The sequence below is a fragment of the Hylaeus anthracinus genome, unplaced genomic scaffold (assembly GCF_026225885.1).
Source record: "Hylaeus anthracinus isolate JK02 unplaced genomic scaffold, UHH_iyHylAnth1.0_haploid 11991, whole genome shotgun sequence".
NCBI lineage: Eukaryota > Metazoa > Arthropoda > Insecta > Hymenoptera > Colletidae > Hylaeus > Hylaeus anthracinus.
This window is the reverse complement of record NW_026534339.1, coordinates 601,160-621,517: the sequence shown is the minus strand read 5'-3', so window position 1 is coordinate 621,517 and position 20,358 is coordinate 601,160. Positions and strand designations below refer to the sequence as shown.

Here is a 20,358-nt window from a genome sequence, read left to right as displayed (position 1 = left end):
TGAGGATTCGTTAAGGAGATATTAACAGAAAACCCTGACCAATCAGAACCCGACTGCCTAGCGCGTAGCCTACGCTACCGCGGGCGCTCCACCGGCATACTCGCGCTCTGATTGGTCAGGGTTTTCTGTTAATATCTAGACGCGGTAGCGTCTCGACGCCAAGTACATGAAAAATTATGCGCCACCGTATATACTGGCGCTAGTGCTAATACGTATCTTTTACTCGTAAAACTGCGATTCCAACCTAACCCGAAACTTCTGTCATTAATATATCGTCATGCCTGCTGTATTTTCTAAATCCAAAGGCATTTTTCTAATGTAAATCGGATATAAGCTTTCGAATAAAACCAAAATCAATAAAATCGGTCCATGTACAACTGAGATATCGTAATATCATGTCATCAATCTGTCAGAAATTGTAGATTTTTCTTCTGATTCTGATTTTTCTTCTTTTCGTCAACACTTACAAGGGAAGGTCGCGATCCGGGCGAGCGCTTTATGAACGAGACCGGACTCAAATGATGGGGACTGATGGGCACAAAAAAAAGTACAAAACCTTAGGAGTATCTGGTCAGCCATTTTTATAAAGAATGGCTTTAAACATTTACAGGTCACTAAATATACGAAAACATTCAAGTTCTCAACAGAAGCTGTTGTAGCTGCGAGCGTTACGCTGCAGATTCATGTTCTAGAGCTCGTGGGTTTGAGACTCGGCAATGGAGAATTTTTTTTTCTTCAACTGCATTTCTATTTCTTATTCCTTTTCTTACTTACTGCTATATAAATAATATATAAGAATTATAAAATATAGGATGTAAACTACAATTTTTAATAACACGTATTTTATTAATTAAATTATTTTTTATTAATAAAAAATGTGGCTAAAATGTAGCCAAATATATAATTATTAAAAAACGAATTTTATTTTAATAAACGCTTTAGCCACATTTGTTATTAATAAAAAATAAGATAATTAATAAAATACGTGTTATTAAAAATTGTAGTTCACATCCTATACTTTATAATTCTTATATATTATTTATATAGCAGTAAGAAAAGGAATAAGAAATAGAAATGCAATTGGAGAAAAAAAAAATTTCCATTGGCGAGTCTCGAATCCACAAACTCTAGAACATGAACCTGCGGGGTAACGCTCGCAGCTGCAATAGCTTCTGTTGAGAACTTGAATATTTTCGTATATCTAGTGACCTGTAAATGTTTGAAGCCATTTTTTATAAAAATACCCCATTTTTTATAAATATGTGTTTTGTACTTTTTTTATGCCCGTCAGACCTCATCATATGAGCCGGGTCTCGTTCAAAAAGCCCTCGTCCGAATCGCGACCTTGCCTCGTTAGCCAAAAGGAGCTAAGGCTGTTCGTCGATTCGTCGACTCTCGGAATCAGTCGGCAGGGCTCGTCGACCGGAATTGTAATATGGCTGCCGCTCACGCCGCTCGTTCATTTCTAACCTGTATAACCTGTCAGTTTGTATTTGTGACATTTGGACGCCGCAAATTGAATACTTATTTTAAAGGCTACGTGAAGTGATATTGTATTGGGAAGTATATGGTTACAAGTGACGAAATATCTACCTTGTCGTTGTGGAAAGAAATATATAAATTTGGTGTTTGAGTGTGCAGTTCATAATACAAATTTCAGTAAATGTTCATTTTGTGCAAATAAGAAACATTGTGCAATAAGAATAAGTGTTCTAATACAATAAATTATGTGTTGCAAATAGTAGACCACTTTTTTTATTTTCTCTTCTTAATTTCTCTTGAAATTTCATATCACCCCCCAGACCACACCTTTCAAGGACTTCCAACATTTTTGGGACAACCTGTATATTTATGATACTATCAAAAAAATGTTTTTGCAAAAGTTATTTGGTACAAAGGTGTAAATTATATGGAATAAATTATTTGTATAAGGCTCCATTTAAAAAAATAATTTCTTATTTAAATCCTCTTCACCACTTTATTTTCAACAAAATTATTCATTCCATATAATTTGCCCCTTATACAGGGTGTTTGTTTTAAGCGAGTACAGCAGGATATCTCGGAAGTTGTTGTAGTTATTAAAAATCTATTCGTACAAAAGTGGTTTGGTATGGCGGGCTGCATCATGTAGTAATAATTGTTTTCTTGTGGGTAAAGTAATAGAAGAGATCTGCAGGTCAATCTAATTTTTTTAGATGGAATGCTATATTTTTTTATACAAGAATATGGTAGAGTATCGAATTCTAAATAAAAAAGTATTGACTTTTATTAGCTCTAAACCTAATAGGTACCAAGTAATTTCACTTGATTGCTTGAAAATTTTCTTAACGTAATATCAAGATGGAGATTCAACCTTATCACAGATTTCCGCATTACAGTAATGTTTACGTTCTTCATCGGCTAACAGCTGAAAACTAGCAACCGCTGGTGAGCAGCGTCGGTTGTGTCCGTATCAAGTTACTGCAATTATAATATTATAAACAGAAATTAAATATTTTTGCTAAAGCTATTAAGTATCAATTAAAGTTTCACTTACTAGTTCAATAATTTTTTATCCTTCTATATGCTCACCATCATTGGAAATACACATTTGTAATTTTTTTAAAAATTATTTCTCAACCGCTTTTAAAATTTCCTCTGATTTGGACCAGTTGTTTCCCCGTTGTTTGACTGGCGACAGACTTGATATTAACACTGCAGATCTTCCTTGGCACAGAAACTTGTTACAGAAAGTAACAAATACTTGCTAGTTACCATAGCAACCGATTCAACATTAACCGGTTGGTGACCGTTGGGGACTATAAGCTGATTAATTGACTACCGGTGGATAAAGTGTTAAGTTAGGAAAATTATCAAGTAATAAGGTAAAATTACTCGTTACCTATTAGGTTTTGGGCTAATAAAGGTCAATATTTTTTTATTTAAATTTCAATACTGTACATATTCTTGTATAAAAAATATAGCATTCCATTAAAAAAAATTAGATTGACCTCCAGAACTCTTCTATTACTCCACCTACAAGAGTACAATTATTACTACATGGTGCACCCCGTCATACCCAACAACTTTTATACGAACAGATTTTTAATAACTATAACAACTTCCGAGATATCCTGCTTTACTCACTTAAAACAAATACACTGTATAACTGCATAACTTTTATACAAATATTTTTTCGATAGCTTTACCCCTCATAAGATATTTATTATATGCAGTGGGATGAGATATGTGAACTTGGCACCCGACTTTTCAAAAATTAATTTTTTTTTACAAAAAACGATAGTATTTCGTTTGTACCTGATTGTACCTCCAATAGTTTTGTTGGTACCTCGACCAATTAATAATTAAACAAAATTTTTTAAATGGTCAGCACCCGACATCGAGATTTTTGAAATCGGTTTTTCCCGATTCTTTAGAATCGTTTGTACCCGTTTGTACCGCTTTTCGTTTCGTTTGTACCTCAATAGTTTAAATTTTACAAGCAATTGTTGATCCGCGTAAGAGTGAAATTCGTTAATTTTCAAAACATTTAAAATTTGTTTTTTCACGATACTTTAGAATCGTTTGTACCCGCCGGAAACGTCTTTCTTTTCGTTTGTACCTTAGTAGTTGAAAATTAACGAACTTCACTCTTACGCGGAACATCAATTGCTATAAAATTTAAACTATTAAGGTACAAACGAAAAGAAAGACGTTTCCGGCGGGTACAAACGATTCTAAAGTATCGTGAAAAAACAAATTTTAAATGTTTTGAAAATTAACGAACTTCACTCTTACGCGGATCAACAATTGCTTGTAAAATTTAAACTATTGAGGTACAAACGAAACGAAAAGCGGTACAAACGGGTACAAACGATTCTAAAGAATCGGGAAAAACCGATTTCAAAAATCTCGATGTCGGGTGCTGACCATTTAAAAAATTTTGTTTAATTATTAATTGGTCGAGGTACCAACAAAACTATTGGAGGTACAATCAGGTACAAACGAAATACTATCGTTTTTTGTAAAAAAAAAAAATTAATTTTGGAAAAGTCGCGTGCCAAGTTTACATAGCTAGTGGAATGTACAGATGCACAGCATATACAGTGTGTCCCACGCAACTGGAACAGGCTGTACCTTCTAAACGGTTGAGAGTAGAAAAAAAATGTTACAGGTGACAGTTAAACGGTTTCGGATGGTGAATAACATGCAACTAATTTTATGCATTTTTGTGCATTGGAAAAATGCAATCACACTTTTTTTTTTTAATGGAGACCTATATTTTTGATGACATAGGTCGATGCAATTTTTAGTGCTCTGCAAAAAAGTACTAACATACTTAAACTTGTTCGTTAAGAAGTTATTAATGGTGAAAATTATCCGAACTATTTCTGTCCCTCGGCCAATACCTACGTTACAACAAGTGTTCGAACGTTCCTCCATTGCAGTCCAAGCACTTTTCCATCCTCTTCTTGCCATTGCGCAATACATTCCTTATGTCCCCTTACGTAATTTTGCATAGTTTTTGCTGAATGCGTTGTTGAAGCTCCTCAAGATTAGTGAAGGGGTGCGAATACACTCTATTTTTTAAAGATCTCACCGCAATCACTGGATATCACACCCCTCGACTTCTTTTTATGGGGGTTTGTGAAAGATAGAGTGTATTCCCACCTCTTTACTAATCTTGAGGAGCTCCATCAACGCATTCAGCAAGAAATATGCAAAATTACTCATAGGGACATAAGGAAACCTCTCTTAAGCTGGCAGGACTAAATCAGCAGAATCATATCGGACTTAGTGGAATATGTAGTACTTATTTTGTACTAATTTGTACCACCAACAATAATTTTGTACCTTGTGCCGTTTTCGAAAAAATCGTGACGCTGCTAGCTTAATATTAAGCTAGCGGCTGAAAATGTTAAAAGTTAATATAAGTTAATATATTTCCATTTTAAAAAAAAGCGCGACTGCATTTTTCTGATGCACAAAAGTACATAAAATTAGTTGCATGTTATCCACCATCTTAAACCACTTAACATAACTTTCACCTATAATATTTTTTTTCTACTCCCAACCGTTTAGGAGGTACAGCCTGTTCCAGTTGCGTGGGACACCCTGTGTAATTGTGTATCACTGTATTTAGGTACGAAGTTTATTAAAACTAGGCGTTTATAATAAAAATTGAATTTCTGTTTGCTCCGTTAGGTATCAATTGATAATACTGTTGAAGATTCAATTATTGCAATTCAACAAAGCAATTTATTTATCTCACATAAGCAATCAAATTAATCTGTTTGATTATCAGATAGCTCAACGATTTATCCCTGTTTCAAGACATTTTCATGGACATATTCTTTGTTTATTATAAAGTATGCGATCATGTGTCAATAAGCGAGTAATTTTTATTTTAAAGCAACATTAAATCTGACAATATTAGTAAGGTCACATCTATAATTTAATTCCTATCTGGGCCATGCTCCTCCCAGTTTTCTTTATTATTTCATCGAGCAATCATAACAACGTCAATTGATAGCCAATGAAATGCATCATGAACTAACTGATTGATGAAATCAGTGAAGCATGATATGAGCACAGGTACCTTAAAAGACAACACAATGTATGAATATACATGGTCTTATCATTTAATATTTATTGTCATTTTCTAATAATTAAATCGTCAATAAAGTCAACACCGTAAACGTCACAAATTGATTGAGTAACCTTCGCAACGTTGGCAGGTGTTTAGCAGCGGTTTTCTTGAACCTGAAAAGTGATTACCATTAGCTCCAGTAAGAAAAATGTTAAAACTCAAGCTATAAAAAGAAGGACAGAGCTCTCGATTGTATATAATGGCACACCAAAATCAAGTAATCTAGTTAGAACGATATCAAGTTGAACTAAAATGCTACGAACTTGTTTCTCGACCCAATATAGAGCAGAGCTGTTCGAGTACTCCGAAAAGGCGAGCCGAGTAAAACTCGGCTCGAATGGCCGGTCCGAGTCGAGTAGCTCGGACCAAACCGAGTAGCTCGGAGAGAAGCGAGTAGCTCGAAAGAACCGAGTAACTCGGACCGAAGCGAGCGCCTCGGAGGAGGCGGATTCACGTTACCAAAACGTGACGGTCCGTAGTATCGTATAGTCTGAATCGACCTTTACTCGGTTCTTTCGAGCAACTCGCTTCTGCCCGAGCTACTCGGTCCTTTCGAGCCGTTCGCTTCTGTCCGAGCTACTCGACTCGGATCGAAAACTGGATCTCAGTTCGACTCGGCTCGCGAGCAACTCGAAACATTCGAGTTTTCTGTAGTCCTAATATAGAGAGACTGGACTAGGTCTGGGTTAGGTATGCAACGTAAAATTAGTGTACGGCTATTTATTCGCCCGTAGAAACGTAAAGTTAAAGACGCTCGCCTGACTCAGGCTCTATTCGATTAAATTCTTCGTTATTCAGCTGCCTTATTGCACAACAAAATCTTGAAAATCTATTTTTAATAAAACTTTTTGTGTGTAATATTCCCTTTCGTTTAGTAAAAAACCTCTCCGTAATCTATAATCGTGCGAGTAAAGCATTAAAGTTCCTGTACAGTAATTTATCAAAATAAAAAAGCTATGAATTGTAAGGAAAGTCCTATTCAATTGATGAGGCTTAGTAATGATTGTCAATAATGGTCTGTAACTTATTAAACACTGGAGAATGAATATACATGGTGTTTGTTATTATGGATATAATAATATATTAAATATTATTATGTTTACATATATGATATATAAATAAGATAAACATAATGTATATTATGTATAATAATAAACGTTAATTCTTTAACGTTTAGAATAAAAAGTATGATCTCAATTCTTTTGAGTTTTGAGTATGTTTGATATACAGATTCAGTGGAGTGTTACACATTACATTTATCAAATTGATTCTGTCAATATTTTTACTTTGATCAAAGTTTAATCTACAAACAAAGTATATCTTTCTCCAATGCGATCTTAGATATTGAAACAATTATTGAAACTTATGTATAACTTATGTACATGTTCTGCAAATTCTTGCAGTGATTTTAGTTTCAGAGGGTAACATCTCTATTGTGGTTTTTATTTGTAAGCCATACTGTATGTACACGCGGCTAAAATTAAAATAGTTGACTGCTCGATTGACAAGAGCCATCTTTAGTGAAACATTTATAGGATGTTGTTCTTATAACAATTGTTTAACACTTACTTCTTTGTATCGATAGTGTTTATGTTGCAGTGGTAGATATAGCCCTTAAAGTTGGGGTGTAAATATATCAGAAATTATTAAGTCTAATTGTAAGAGTTACAATACATTATTAGTATGTAACTTGAATTTATTGTAGGGCAAATATTAAATGTTGAAAAATTCCAGATCAGCATTAATTACATATATTTTTATTTTATACATGATATATTTATTTTTGCTACACAAACAACTATAATTGAAAGTACAGTCATTTTTTCAATGTCCTCCACAAACTTAATTTCCAAAAGAAATGTCACAGCCGGACAAAGGGGTTAAATGTGACCCTAAACGAATGGACCATCGCGAGTCGAATTTGATTTATGGGCACATTTGACTACTCGTTGAATTCTCGTAATGCAGAAACAGACAGGCACATTTGGTTTATATTGAAATAGATTAATAATGGACTGGTAACATTTAACATAAATATCAAAACATAACTTATTTATTGATGCGAAGAATTGTATGTATAATGTAGTAATTGCACCATGTATGATTTAAACAAATACTATGTAGTTCCAAATACTATGGTGATACCATAACCATTTATGAAACATTTATGCAATATTCTTTCTTTTATAATCTCGTTTTGTTACTGAATTATTTATTTTCTGTTGCAAAATATGATCTTGTCTCTTGTTTTATATAATACTGTTTTTATTTGTTTATTGTAAAATGGTATTCTTATTACAGACTATTATGAAGATTACTTGTTTTGGATTTCAGTTCTCTGTAGCAACCGGGTGAGCCAAATGACCAAGACTTATAATGATATAGAAGCAGTTACAAGGCTTCTGGAGGAGGTAAATATTGCGTATACAACATTTTCAACTTCATTAAATGTAAAATAATTTCAACTGTTGAAGTGTAACATCAAAAAGATTTTCAACACTTTACTTACTTCTTATTTAATAGAAAGAGTTTACACCTTACAAGAGGATTTTCTATATTGTTATACGTCAATTTAACCTAACAGTGATTTTTCCATATTGCATATCAAAAATCTTGTCTGTGTCCAAAATTTTACCATTCTTCCTGGTAGATAATGTGTTAAATACCATAGAAATAGCCATTTTCATTAACTTTTAATTCATTTAAAAATGAATTTTTCCAAATTCAGAAGGAAAAAGATTTGGAACTGACCGCACGTATCGGCAAGGAACTGTTATCGCACAATCAAAAACTTGAAGCCACAGTTACCAGTTTAGAGTCCGATCTAAAGGAAGCTAATGAAACAATCACCCAACTGACACACGAACTCGCGAAGAAAACGGAATTAATTCAAATCCTCACCAATGATACTGAAGAAACAAGCTCTGAAACCAGTACGCCCACCGGACTTCGTGGCATCAGCCTTGAAATGATGCAGACAAAAATTAGTACCCTTGAAGTCGAAAATAAACATTTGAGGGTTGAATTTTCGAAATTGATACACGATGCTGATAATTCGGAAGAGCAAGAGGCTAAACTTGTCAAAGATATCGCTGCTCAACTTGGTTAGTCTGTGAAAGCCTTACAGTTTATTTTGAATAAAGTTACTACAAAATTGTTTTAATCTTTTTTTAGTTATGCGTATTCAAAACCGATAGTTTTTCTATTAACTCATTGCCAGCCAGTACAGAAATTGTTATTTGTTCAAGAAAGTAAAAATAATTGTGGATTAAATTAGATTTAACGTAACAATCTCTTGAGAAATAAGATCCAGAAGAATAGACATTAACTTATAAATAAATTTGAAATGTGAAAATTCAGAGAAACCAAGATTGAACAATGCAGATAGAAATGAATAATAATACATAGTCATTGCAAACTGATTTGCAAATTGACAATGTATTAAATAATAAGTTTCATTTAATAGTAATGGATACTCGAGTTAGAAATTCAAAGAAATTTTTTATATAGCAAGTGCAAATATGGAGGTGGACGGGATTGCAGACGAACTTGATAGGCAAAAAGAAGAAAATCGACTGCAACATGAACAGATCATCAGTTTGACAGCAAAATTAGCTGAAACGGAGTTGAGATTGGCACGGTTGATGGCCGAACACGATGAAGTTGGAGCTACTTTGCATATCACTCGAGATAATCAAAATACTCTTGCAAGTGAACTAGCCGAATTTAAGGATAGATACGCAGAGGTGTGTTCTCAAATTAAAACAAATTACCATTTTATTAGATATGATAAGCGTTGAGTCAAATGTTTCACGTAATACAGAATAAATGACTATTATGACTATTATGATTATTTATGTTACAAGGTGGTGAATTTATTAGCGGATACTCAAGAACAATTACGAAAACAAAGAAAAAAAGGAATGCCAACAGTCAGAGGAGGATCTCTGTTTCCCTCGATGGGTGTTGTCCCTCAACCAGATTCTATTGCTTCAGAACTTGAATCTTCTCTCTATTCTGAACTCAGTTTAGATTCTGGTATTAGCGCTGATAGAATGTAAGTTACATTCTCCTATCGCATATAGAAAATGAAACATAAATAGAACATATATATAATTTATACTAATGATACATAAATACACAAGATATTGGAAAATGTTGCGATTACACTGTTTTACTAATAACGTAAAATTTTTAAATATTTAGTTGAAAATGTTAAACAAACGATATCTGATCGCGAGATATAGCGTTGTCATGAGTACGATAGAATTGATAGGGGAATAAGAGCATTAACGTTTGTTATTTATTATTACTAATTTCGATGCTATTCTAATTTGCTTTTTTAATATCACACAGACCTACTTACAAGAAAGTTTTCGAAACGGTTCGAAGCGCTTCAAGAAATTCTTATGGGATGATTGATAGTAACCAGTTCCCAAGAATAGGTTCGATGACTACATCAACTTTATCGAGTGGCTCTAACGGACCGCGTATGAGCTGCGGACAATTTCGACCCGTGACATCAACGTTTCCTAGTCTGGATTCTGGTGGACACAGCGATTCGGAAGGTTCTCTTATCACAGATTCTGAGGATTATCCGTGAGTTTTATTTGTTGTATTAAATAAAATAGAAGTTGATCGCGAGGAGACAAAATTAAATTAAATGGATTCATATGAACTTTTAGGGGTCCACAACAGACGGGAGTACCAGGTGCTCCCGGAGCAGCGGACCTCGAAGCGGCTCTTCGCAGACTAACACCAGCAGAAGTCCTTGCAAGGCGTGCTTGTCTTAGCACTGGTACAGGATACAGTTACGATTACGATGCTGGACCTCATTCACCTTCGACTTTTGTGCCTCTCGGTTGTAGAACTCCAGATAGTATCATGTCTACTGGAAGTTCTGGAAATTTAAGTGGTTATGGCGGAAATGCTTGGAGACTTCCTGAGAAATTGCAAATTGTGAAGCCTATTGAAGGCTCGCAAACTTTACATCATTGGACGCAACTAGCAACACCGACATTAGGTAATGTTTCGCGAATTTTGTATGCCAACACTGAACCCGTTATTTGCTTCAAATAATGCAAATAAATATTTTATAAAATTCTAATACATTCATTTACAACCTTTAAATGTTATCAATGGAACCTGCCCAGATAGCACCGGACGTTCCATGGACGTCCATTTTATGTCCAGTTTACGTCTAAACGTCCGACGTCCGTTGTCGGAACGTCCTACGAACGTCCATGGGACTTAAATTTTGTACGTCCCAAGGACGTCCGCCCGGAACGTCCTACGAACGTCCATGAGACCTAAATTTTGTACGTCCCAGGGATGTCCGCTCTGAACTTTCTAGATTTAGGGAAAAATACTTTTTTTTAAACAAAATAAATATTATTTATTAATATTATTTATAATATAATATTTATTCAATATGTAGAACAGAATATTTTTCCGAATATAAAATACACTATTTACAATTGTAAATTAATATTAATTAATTAATTAATTAATTAATATTATTATCCCAGATAGCACCGGACGTCCCATGGACGTACAGAGAACGTACAGAAAACGTTCTGGAAATGTCCAGTACCGGACGTCCCATGGACGTACAGACAACGTTCTGGGAATGTCCAGCACCAGACATCCCATGGACGTACAGAAAACGTTCTGGGAATGTCCAGCACCGGACGTTCCATGGACGTACATAAGACGCTCCTGTTCCTGTGCTAACTGGGTATACAGTCATTATTTAATATTCGCAATAGAATATATGTTTGAACATGTAAAACAAAATATTTATTCAATATTAGGAATACAATATTTTTTGTACATATGAGATGTGATATGTATGTATATTTAGAACTACTCAGAATTACCTAGTAAATTAATTCTTCTAACTTTCCAAAAAAAAGTTCAAGTCATTTAGACCAATTTCAGAAGAAGGAATTGTCATTTAAAAAGTGTTCGAATATTAATGCGAGTCACTGTATAAGCCTAAAATATGAGTCGGGTTAGCAAAGGCATTTATGGGTAAGTGAGGAAGCAGGTTGCGTTGTAGTTCGAAAATCGTGAGTTCGAATCCCGCCGGAGGTAAATAAAAATTGAAGGATTGTTCGTCGTTTTCATGGAATCCAGTTACAAGAAATAAATACAGTTAACTAAAGTCTACCAACAAATAACAGAAAATATATAAAATTAAAATTTAATTTTTTTTTAAATCTCAATTTTCAAAATGTATTCAACATTGTCCAAATATTCAATACACACATCTTATAAAGATAAATTTCATTTTAACGTTCATTTCGATCGTTCGGAAAATGTTTTGGAAATGTCCACACCGAACGTCCCAGGGACGTACAGAGAACGTTCTGGGAATGTCCACGCCGGACGTCCCAGGGACGTTCACAGGACGTTTGGACGTTATCTGGACGTCCCGAACGTCCAGTACGTCTTATGGACGTATATAAGACGTCCCTGTGCTATCTGGGTGTATACATCAAAGATCTAACTATAAATATGTTAAACAGTTTTAATTTCGAGTAACAATATATTTTGCATGTATGTGATTTTCGTAAGTTCAAAACAAGTACTTACTTATTTTACTACTTTATATTTTAGGTGGTCTTTTGGAGGAACGGCCAGGAGTAAAAACACGAGGAGGCCGTGGGCTGGAAGATTTAGGCCTAGTCACTTTTACTTTAAGCGATCTCGAAGAAGACGAAGAATATACCAATCCTGGAAAACTCTTTCAAGACACGGGCTCCATATATACTTTCACCAATAGTACTGTTCTGCATCCTGATGATCACACAAATGTAACTTCAAGTCTTGTGGGCAGTAGAGTTGCAACTGCACCTAGCAGTGCTTTAAATTCAGGAATGAGTACTCCAAGAACTTTGAGCAGGAGAAATTCGACTTCAACATTTTCGACAACGCTTGGGCTTGCGAAGATGCTAAATGAAAGAGGTATTTATTAATTGGTCTCGAAACCTATTATTTTTTTCACCAAAAGATATATATAAATGTTATATAAAAATAGGTATAAAAGCCGTCACGCCTTCCTGCGTTGGAACTCCAAGTGGAGAGAGGAATTATACACCTACTGCCACCCCTTGCAATAGTCCAGATGCTAGTCCTCCAGAAAGTCGATCTAGTTCACCAACTTCGGAGAGTGGACTTTCTATGGGATTATTGTCTACTGGGGCAGAATTGTTGAAGAGAACGTTTGGCGGAGATACAGAAGTACGTAAAACAACGTCCATGCATTGTAGATTGAAAATTATATTGGAAACAATTTTTCTCAAGGGAATAATCCGGCAACATTTAAATGCTAGTATTTTCTCATGCATCTATTATTCTTGTGTGGAATGAAAAGCTCGCGATAAAAATGAATTAGTTACGTGTAAAGCAAAATGGTGTACTCATCAACAGACGAAGATTTCTATAGATTTCGTTAAGTCTCATTATATTATATTTCTGAATAGGTGAAGAGGAAGCGAACTGTACTCTCCAGATCCGACAAGAAAGCTCTTACTAGTATCCGTTTAGTTGAAAAGCTTGAACGAATTGGCATCGATACTATAATGGCTACAACAACCGGTTCATCGATTTCTCCGCTAACACTTCAAGGTTCTTTGTATACCAGGCGTGCTATCGAAAGTCCCATGGCTCAGTTAACTTTCCTAAAAGGCTCCATGTCGTCGAGTGGAAGTCAGGATAAACTTTCACCTTCTTCCACTACAAGCGATTCCTCGTCAACAAAACGGAAATTCGATGAAAAGAAGCAAGATGAATCCATGCTAACCAGGGAGTCAAATAGACACAGAAGAACTGGTGCTAGAGCTACAAGACCTGACCTGGGACAGGTTACACCTGCGATACCTGTCACGGTTACAAAAGAATCACCTGCACAGTCTGCTTTAGGAACTATTAGTTCGCTTTTGTTTGGACGAAAGGGTGGATTACTCTGAGATCACTGTTTGTTGCGCACTAAGTAAATTACTATGGCGATCAGGATTGATGGGATTCTAAGAGGTGGTAACGAAAGATTGTCGGAGTGATGAGAAAGTGGTATATATAACTATCTCTGTTAGACTATTTTACAATTCTTCAGGATAAAGTGCAAATTATTATTTTTTAATTGTACATTTTTGCTGTACCAAAAATGATCAAAAATTGACATTATTAGCAAACCAAGAAAAGTACAACGAACCGTCGTATTATACAAAATGCATAAGATGCAAAGTATGGAATTGCTATTACACTTTACTGTGTATTTACTTATATCACAATATTTTTGAAATCTGTTTTTAACATTTTTTAAAAAGTGAATGTGTTCTTATTTTACAGACCGTTTATACTTCCTATTCGAAAATATCAGTACATAAACTAGCACACATACTAGTGGTTGAACATTCCTATGATATTACTCATTTTTTTAAGCCTTTATTATTAAATCATTTTACTATATGCTGAATTGCTAGAGAATGTTTTAAGTATTATTTTTAATTAAATATGGAGTTATAATTAAATATATATTACATATCTGCATTTGCTTTAAAAACATTATAGATATTTTTTTGCGGCATGAAAGTAGTTCAATATTAAGTGAAATAACAATATTTCCAGTATTATGTTTAAATACACAAATATAAGTGTACAATTTTTTAAACTAACAATTTCTCAACGCTTCGACGATCTGCAATTGTAAAAAGACTAAAACCCCCTTCGTTAATTTCATTTTTGAAATGCAGCTATTTTACATTAAGTAGTTCATTTTTAAAATGATTTATTGCAAATAATTAATTTATATTTGAAAATAAAGAAATGGAAACATTTAGTAGAATTGCATAGAGAAAAGCAGATAAAACACTTGTTAATCATCGTTTTTAGCACTCATCGATCATTGATGATCAATCCAGGAACACAAGAATAAATAATTTGAAGTTGTTTGTTTATATATATATGTACACACACAAAGTGGGAGTTAGAAAAATGTATTATGTAAATTAATTTACATTGTATAGAGAATATTATAATAGTAATTGATACTTACAATCACGTAGAATGCTGCAGTCATGTAATTATGAAATGCTACAATTTATTCAGCGCAATTTTTATGGATACTAGTGACATATTTTGTTATCACAGAATGCAAGTGACCTCTTTTACGCGAAAATGTTTAATGTTATTGTTATTATACATTATTTTACGTTAGAGGTCATTGTTAAGAAAGTCCAAGGATTAATCATTTAGCATGGAATAATTTGGTCAATATTACATTAATATACCACAAATAATGAAGGATAAAGTATCCACAAATAATGAAAAAAGCTTACCAAAAAAGAATGCAACATTAATAATGCACGAAAAAGCAAATAAATGGGATCGGACCATACAGTCAACCATAATTAGTATAAATTAATTTATAATCAAAGTAATACAAATTGATCAAGAGAAAATATGTTCGTCAAATATTAAAATTATTGAAAAAGGTCGCATCGAATGTTGTAAGTCGAAGCACAATTTTTAGAGGTAGAACATGTAAGGTGCTTTAAGTTAAACAATTCTGTTTTATTTACATTAGGAGATCGCAAATTATTTAGTTACTATGCTTTAGATGAATTATTTAATTGAGTGACTACTGTCGATCTCTTACAAGAGACCCTACAGTTAGTACAAGTAATTAATTAATTATACTGTCCAACAAATTTAAACTTTTTTTAAATTCCGCGATATCCACTAGGTGATTCTTATAGGGTTCCTCGTCCTAAATACGAATTTGAAAGTGAAATTGCTCCATCACCCTTTTTTGAAAAATTCGCGATTTTGTAAATACGGTCGATTTTGAAAGAAAACGAAGTACTACTTGAGAAGTACGAACGCTAAAAAGTTCTATTTAGTCTTCATAGATAGAGGAGTGTTTTCTGAATATTTCTTTTGAATGCCTGTAAATGAACACCGAAGTTCAAAAAGTTGCCGATGCGAGTACTTTTCACGAAATACTTTTGTATTTTTATGAAAAGTTATTCGTCTAGGTCGAATTTATTATGCATTATAGGTATCTGCAAACATTTTTGAAGAGAAAACCACCCGCGGCAAATGTTGGAACGTTTTCTAGTTCGTACAGATCCAGAAAATATTAATTTAGAACGCACGAATTCTGTTTGCCGGCGCGCAGGCTTCGCTCGCTTTATATAGGTGAATCAGGGCCGTCGTCATGCGTTCTACACAATCGTCGCCACGCGCTTGAATAATAACCATCAAATTCTCGTACCTTTGTTAAAATTCGCCCCACATTGACGAATAGAAACCCATTTTAAAGCTTAATGTTTCTACTTTTTGATAATATTTTTTTATTTAAGTTAGTGCTTGGGGGATAACCTCTGTTCTAAAGAGAAATTTGTTAGGTAGCAGTTTTCATTAAAAATTAACAACAAAATATACAATTATAGATTTAATTAATTGTTAAATAATTCAATTTAGATTTAAATAAAGTTTGCTCAATATCAATTTAACAAAAGTCGAATAATTGAAGATACAAAAACAGGAAATTAATGATTAAATTTTAAACAGTGGAAAATTGTCTCCGTTTTGTTGAGTTCCAGTATAAATGAAATATTAGAAATGAAGAATTACTTATCTGGAACATGTAAATCTAATACAAAAACTGATAGCGTGTGGCACCGATTAGACGAATCCCGTAGCGACCGCCCCGATTGACCGAAACATAGCGAGTAATGGCTGTGCAGCGGCAAAACACCGTTCATGGGTTCCGAGTTAACGTTTTGTCAAACCGTATGGATTAGAAACCGTTCCAACATTTGCCGCGGGTGGTTTTCTCTTCAGAAATGTTTGCAGATACCTATAATGCATAGTAAATTCGACCTAGACGAATAACTTTTTATAAAAATACAAAAGTATTTCGTGAAAAGTACTCGCATCGGCAACATTTTGAACTTCGGTGTTCATTTACAGGCATTCAAAGGAGCAGATAATTCTAAAGGAATATGTCTTTCTATTCAGAAAACACTCCTCTATCTTTTAAGACTAAATAGAACTTTCTAGCGTTCGTAGTTTTTAAGTAGTACTACGTTTTCTCTCAAAATCGACCGTATTTAGGACGAGGAATCCTATAAAAATCACCTAGTGGATATTGCGGAAAAAAAATCGTGTTGGACAGTGTTATCGTTTGATTATCGAATCGTTCGACTGACAAAAAGAACATACTTTCAACCATTTAATCAATTTTTAGTCAGCAATTCATTTTTTGTAAATAATTTAACAATGAATTGACAATGATCTAATTTGTAGATTATCTCTAGTGCATTGACAAAAAATTAATTAATTGAAAAACAATTATTAGTAAATTAGAATATAAATAATTCAATTATGAATACAGTTAGTTTTTAAATGTAAAACTCAATCATATACCTTTCAGTTTTATACAATATGAAATTAATTGATTGGTAATTAATCTATCGATAATTGATAAATTGTTTTTGTAAATAGTAATTTAATGTTTTCCTTTTGATTTGCCTCCTTTTTTTTAATCGGTTGTGATTAAAAAATTTGATTACAATGTATGTAGCGAGTTTGATGATGAGATGCTGTTCTATTCGTGAATGGACGTCTGTCTTGTATCATAGAAAGGATTGTTTAGCAGGTGCAGGCTTGTACATAGACAGGTACCGATTAATAAATTAAATTAAAAAATCCAAAAATATTTTTATTTTTACAGCTGTTGGTGATGCTGTGTGTGGATACAGTTATTAGCGTTCCATTTAACAAATTGTTTAAGGATAATTAGTGCTATTGTTATTTTTTCTTGTACTTTTTTAGTGTAAAATTTCAAAGTAACATTGCCGATGTCAGGATTGAATTTTTGTTTATTTATATAAATTTACTCAATCATTTTTCTTTTAGTAATTTTACAACAACGTTTAATTGTAAATATCCCACAATGCAATATATCCATCTTTTGCAGCTGTGGCCATCACATATTTATCATTACGTGTGTCTAACCTCATTAAAGAATAAGCAATGTCGTGTACTGTGTCTCTGTGCTGATCTAAAACAGCCAGAGGTTTTAGACTTTTCCATGAATATATTCTGACTCTGCTGTCCCATCCTCCAACTGCTACAATCTTGCTATCAGGTCTTATAACAATCACAGATGTACCAGAATTTTTCAATGTAATTTTAGTTTTATTACGCAGTACCTGACTTTCTGATAAAGTGAATACCTATTAATTAAAATGAGCATTATGTTAACAGATATTTATTTTAAAACAACCAAATCATGCCAGTATAAATTATTAACATTTATATTTTATTAAAACTAAATATTTTTCCAATCGTTATCTCACTTCCTAGGTTTTCCCATTATTTTAACAAATATTTTACCTGTAACTGATCAGAAGGGCTACCAATAATTCCCTTCATTAAGACAGTATCAAAATCCAAAGCCATTGGACATGTTTGAATTGCCAAGAAACTCAATACACTCTTTTGTCTTACATCCCATAGAATTAACTTGCCTCCTTCATAGCCAACTAACACTAATTTTTCATTTTTCAATGGCTTAATGAACATTACCTCTCCTAATTTTTTAAAATTTGAAGGATTTAATTTTAGTTCTACATTAAATGTACTCGACGACAATATTCCAACATTGGATTCCTTAAGTGGTACAAATATTTCATTTTCAGAAAATTCTTGAAACCTGCCATGGACATTTTAAATGTATTATTCAAATTAAAAAGAAACAATAAGATGAATCGTATTCCACTTGTATGATTTGTAATTCTGAATAGTATATGTTAATTCTTTCCTTGTAAAATGTTCTATTACATATGTACAAAATAAATCATCTCTATACGTAGATATAGGTAAAAATACCTGCAATAGTGATAAAAGTCTATATCGATAGATTTGTACAAGCTCCACTCAGATTCTGTTTTCTTATATGTCTTTATTAAGCCACACTTATGTTGTACAAACAAATTCTCATTCCTTAAACTTAGCAAATTTAAACAAGAATCCTGTCCTGATCTAATCTGACATAATTCTCGATTTGTCTTTAACACAAAAAATAATTACTTTATGTTAGTAAAAGTTCATATCGTCAATTTACAATTTTGTAAATTCACTAATAATACTTAAATGGTAATAAGTTTTAGTAAGGCTTTTCAAAGAAGTTGTTTACTTTTTAAAAATCCTTAATATATTAAAAAAAAATTCTTTTTTATATACTAAGTAATATTTTTAGTACAAAGATCAATATTGTTACGTTTTGTTTTGATTCTGCTAATTGCAAGTACAGAAGTAGTTGCAAAAGTAAAAGAGGTGTTTACGACCTTTTAACATGCTATAATAAGATTTTTGAAGAAAATAGGTACAGTATAGGTTTGGTGAATCAGAAGTACTTGAGCTTCCTACAGGACTATTGGACTTTTAATAAGGCCTTGACTACTGGCATTCCTAGCAGGGATAACAATATATATCATATAAAAAAGAAAAAGAGTATGTAAATATGTCTGCAAAGAATAGTAACAAAATCATCAAGCTACAATGTTTTGTAAGTGGTAAAACAAATATTATAGAAAAAAGTGTTCTAGACCTGCTTGGTCTATGCACTGTTTAAAATAAACCAATTGATAATTTTATAAGATTAGAAATGTGTAATAAACGTAATGAATCAAAACATATGACAAATATCTTGGAATGGAATTTATTTACAGACAGAGATTTATCTGTAATTAGTTCCAAGTAACTGGTTAAAAGATTGATAGTACCATATTTAGAACACAATCTGCTAAGTAAATATTACTGATGTGACAGTATTATTGATGTTTGTAGTGAACTATCAGTAAGAGAGCATACCAATTTTTTAACTACCATTTTAATGTAAATTTAATTAGATTAGATTCAGACAAATTTTGTACTAAACAAAGAATAAAAATTCCAGATTTATTTGTGAGAATAAAAATAAATGAATTCTTCGATTGTACATCTTAAATCAAGCAACATAGAGCTATTTTTTATACCTATGTCTATGTTATACCTATATAATTTGCCTTTATAGATGTCTCGCCCAAAATTACAAAAGATCTAATCAATTTAAAAAGTAAACATAAATGACACTTATTTATAAGAAACGTCATACAGTTTTATTTACTTTTAAATTCCAAATGTGAACATTGCCTGTGGCAGTACCCACGAAAAGCTGTTCTACACCGTGAGCAACTTGAAAAAGAATGCAATGAACGCAACCCATATCGCCGCGAAAAATATATTTTGGATCCGGGGGAATCATGGCCATTCAAATAAATTTTTTTCAATTTACATTACATCAACCTCCACTTGGATATCCTCGAAAGTACTCAAGTTAAGGAAAACACGAGATACACAAACTTTTGGTTTTCATTATCCATTTTCTACGTTTTTTTTATTTAACGTTTGCACGTACAGAATAAATTTGTAGAATTAATTTAACACAGAGGTTTGTTTTACTACTGATTAACGTAATACAATGTAATAGGGAGAAGGTAGACACTATAATGTCATATTTGGCTCCCAGTCGAGCATGCGCGTAAAAAAAACTCAGCGCGCAGTGCTGTAGCTATAGGAAACAATGTATAGAGTGTCCCAAAAACACATTGAAAGAGGTGGTTCGGAAGGTGATTTGAAACAACTTTTTCCTTAGCGAAAATGTTGTCCGAAGC

General features: G+C 33.1%; 3 protein-coding genes across 12 annotated transcripts in view; 1 reads left to right on the top strand and 2 right to left on the bottom strand.

The window, feature by feature from the left end:
- LOC128888291 (trafficking kinesin-binding protein milt) overlaps positions 1-15,560 on the top strand; it is an 80,029-nt gene extending 64,469 nt beyond the window's left edge. For all 10 annotated transcript variants that reach the window (XM_054144998.1, XM_054144997.1, XM_054144995.1 and 7 more), the window contains 9 exons: positions 7,964-8,040; positions 8,358-8,733; positions 9,140-9,375; positions 9,496-9,686; positions 9,986-10,228; positions 10,315-10,652; positions 12,251-12,598; positions 12,672-12,874; positions 13,117-15,560. In XM_054144998.1, the coding sequence (XP_054000973.1) occupies positions 7,990-8,040; positions 8,358-8,733; positions 9,140-9,375; positions 9,496-9,686; positions 9,986-10,228; positions 10,315-10,652; positions 12,251-12,598; positions 12,672-12,874; positions 13,117-13,602 (2,472 nt within the window). In that variant the 5' untranslated portion in view covers positions 7,964-7,989 and the 3' untranslated portion in view covers positions 13,603-15,560. The remainder of the gene's footprint in view (positions 1-7,963; positions 8,041-8,357; positions 8,734-9,139; positions 9,376-9,495; positions 9,687-9,985; positions 10,229-10,314; positions 10,653-12,250; positions 12,599-12,671; positions 12,875-13,116) is intronic.
- A 1,779-nt stretch (positions 15,561-17,339) lies between these two features.
- Positions 17,340-20,149, bottom strand: LOC128888302 (guanine nucleotide-binding protein subunit beta-like protein 1). Its single transcript, XM_054145034.1, has 4 exons — positions 19,812-20,149; positions 18,533-18,711; positions 18,038-18,356; positions 17,340-17,877 (listed from the first exon to the last, which is right to left on the bottom strand). The coding sequence occupies exons 1-4, from the start codon at positions 19,953-19,955 to the stop codon at positions 17,575-17,577; spliced, it is 945 nt and encodes a 314-aa protein (XP_054001009.1). The 5' UTR covers positions 19,956-20,149; the 3' UTR covers positions 17,340-17,574.
- LOC128888314 (protein claret segregational-like) overlaps positions 20,060-20,358 on the bottom strand; it is a 9,098-nt gene continuing 8,799 nt past the window's right edge. The window contains exon 6 of the mRNA XM_054145047.1: positions 20,060-20,070. Coding sequence (XP_054001022.1) covers positions 20,060-20,070 — 11 coding nt within the window. The remainder of the gene's footprint in view (positions 20,071-20,358) is intronic.

Bases quoted from the DNA above. Each gene is read 5' to 3' on its own strand.
- LOC128888302 (XM_054145034.1), bottom strand. From the start codon at position 19,955: ATGGCCATGATTCCCCCGGATCCAAAATATATTTTTCGCGGCGATATG. The intron at 18,712-19,811 runs GTAAATAAAACT...TTTGTGTTAAAG, and splicing joins TTCACATTTGGAATTTAAAA to ACAAATCGAGAATTATGTCA. The intron at 17,878-18,037 runs GTAAAATATTTG...TTTAATTAATAG, and splicing joins GCCCTTCTGATCAGTTACAG to GTATTCACTTTATCAGAAAG.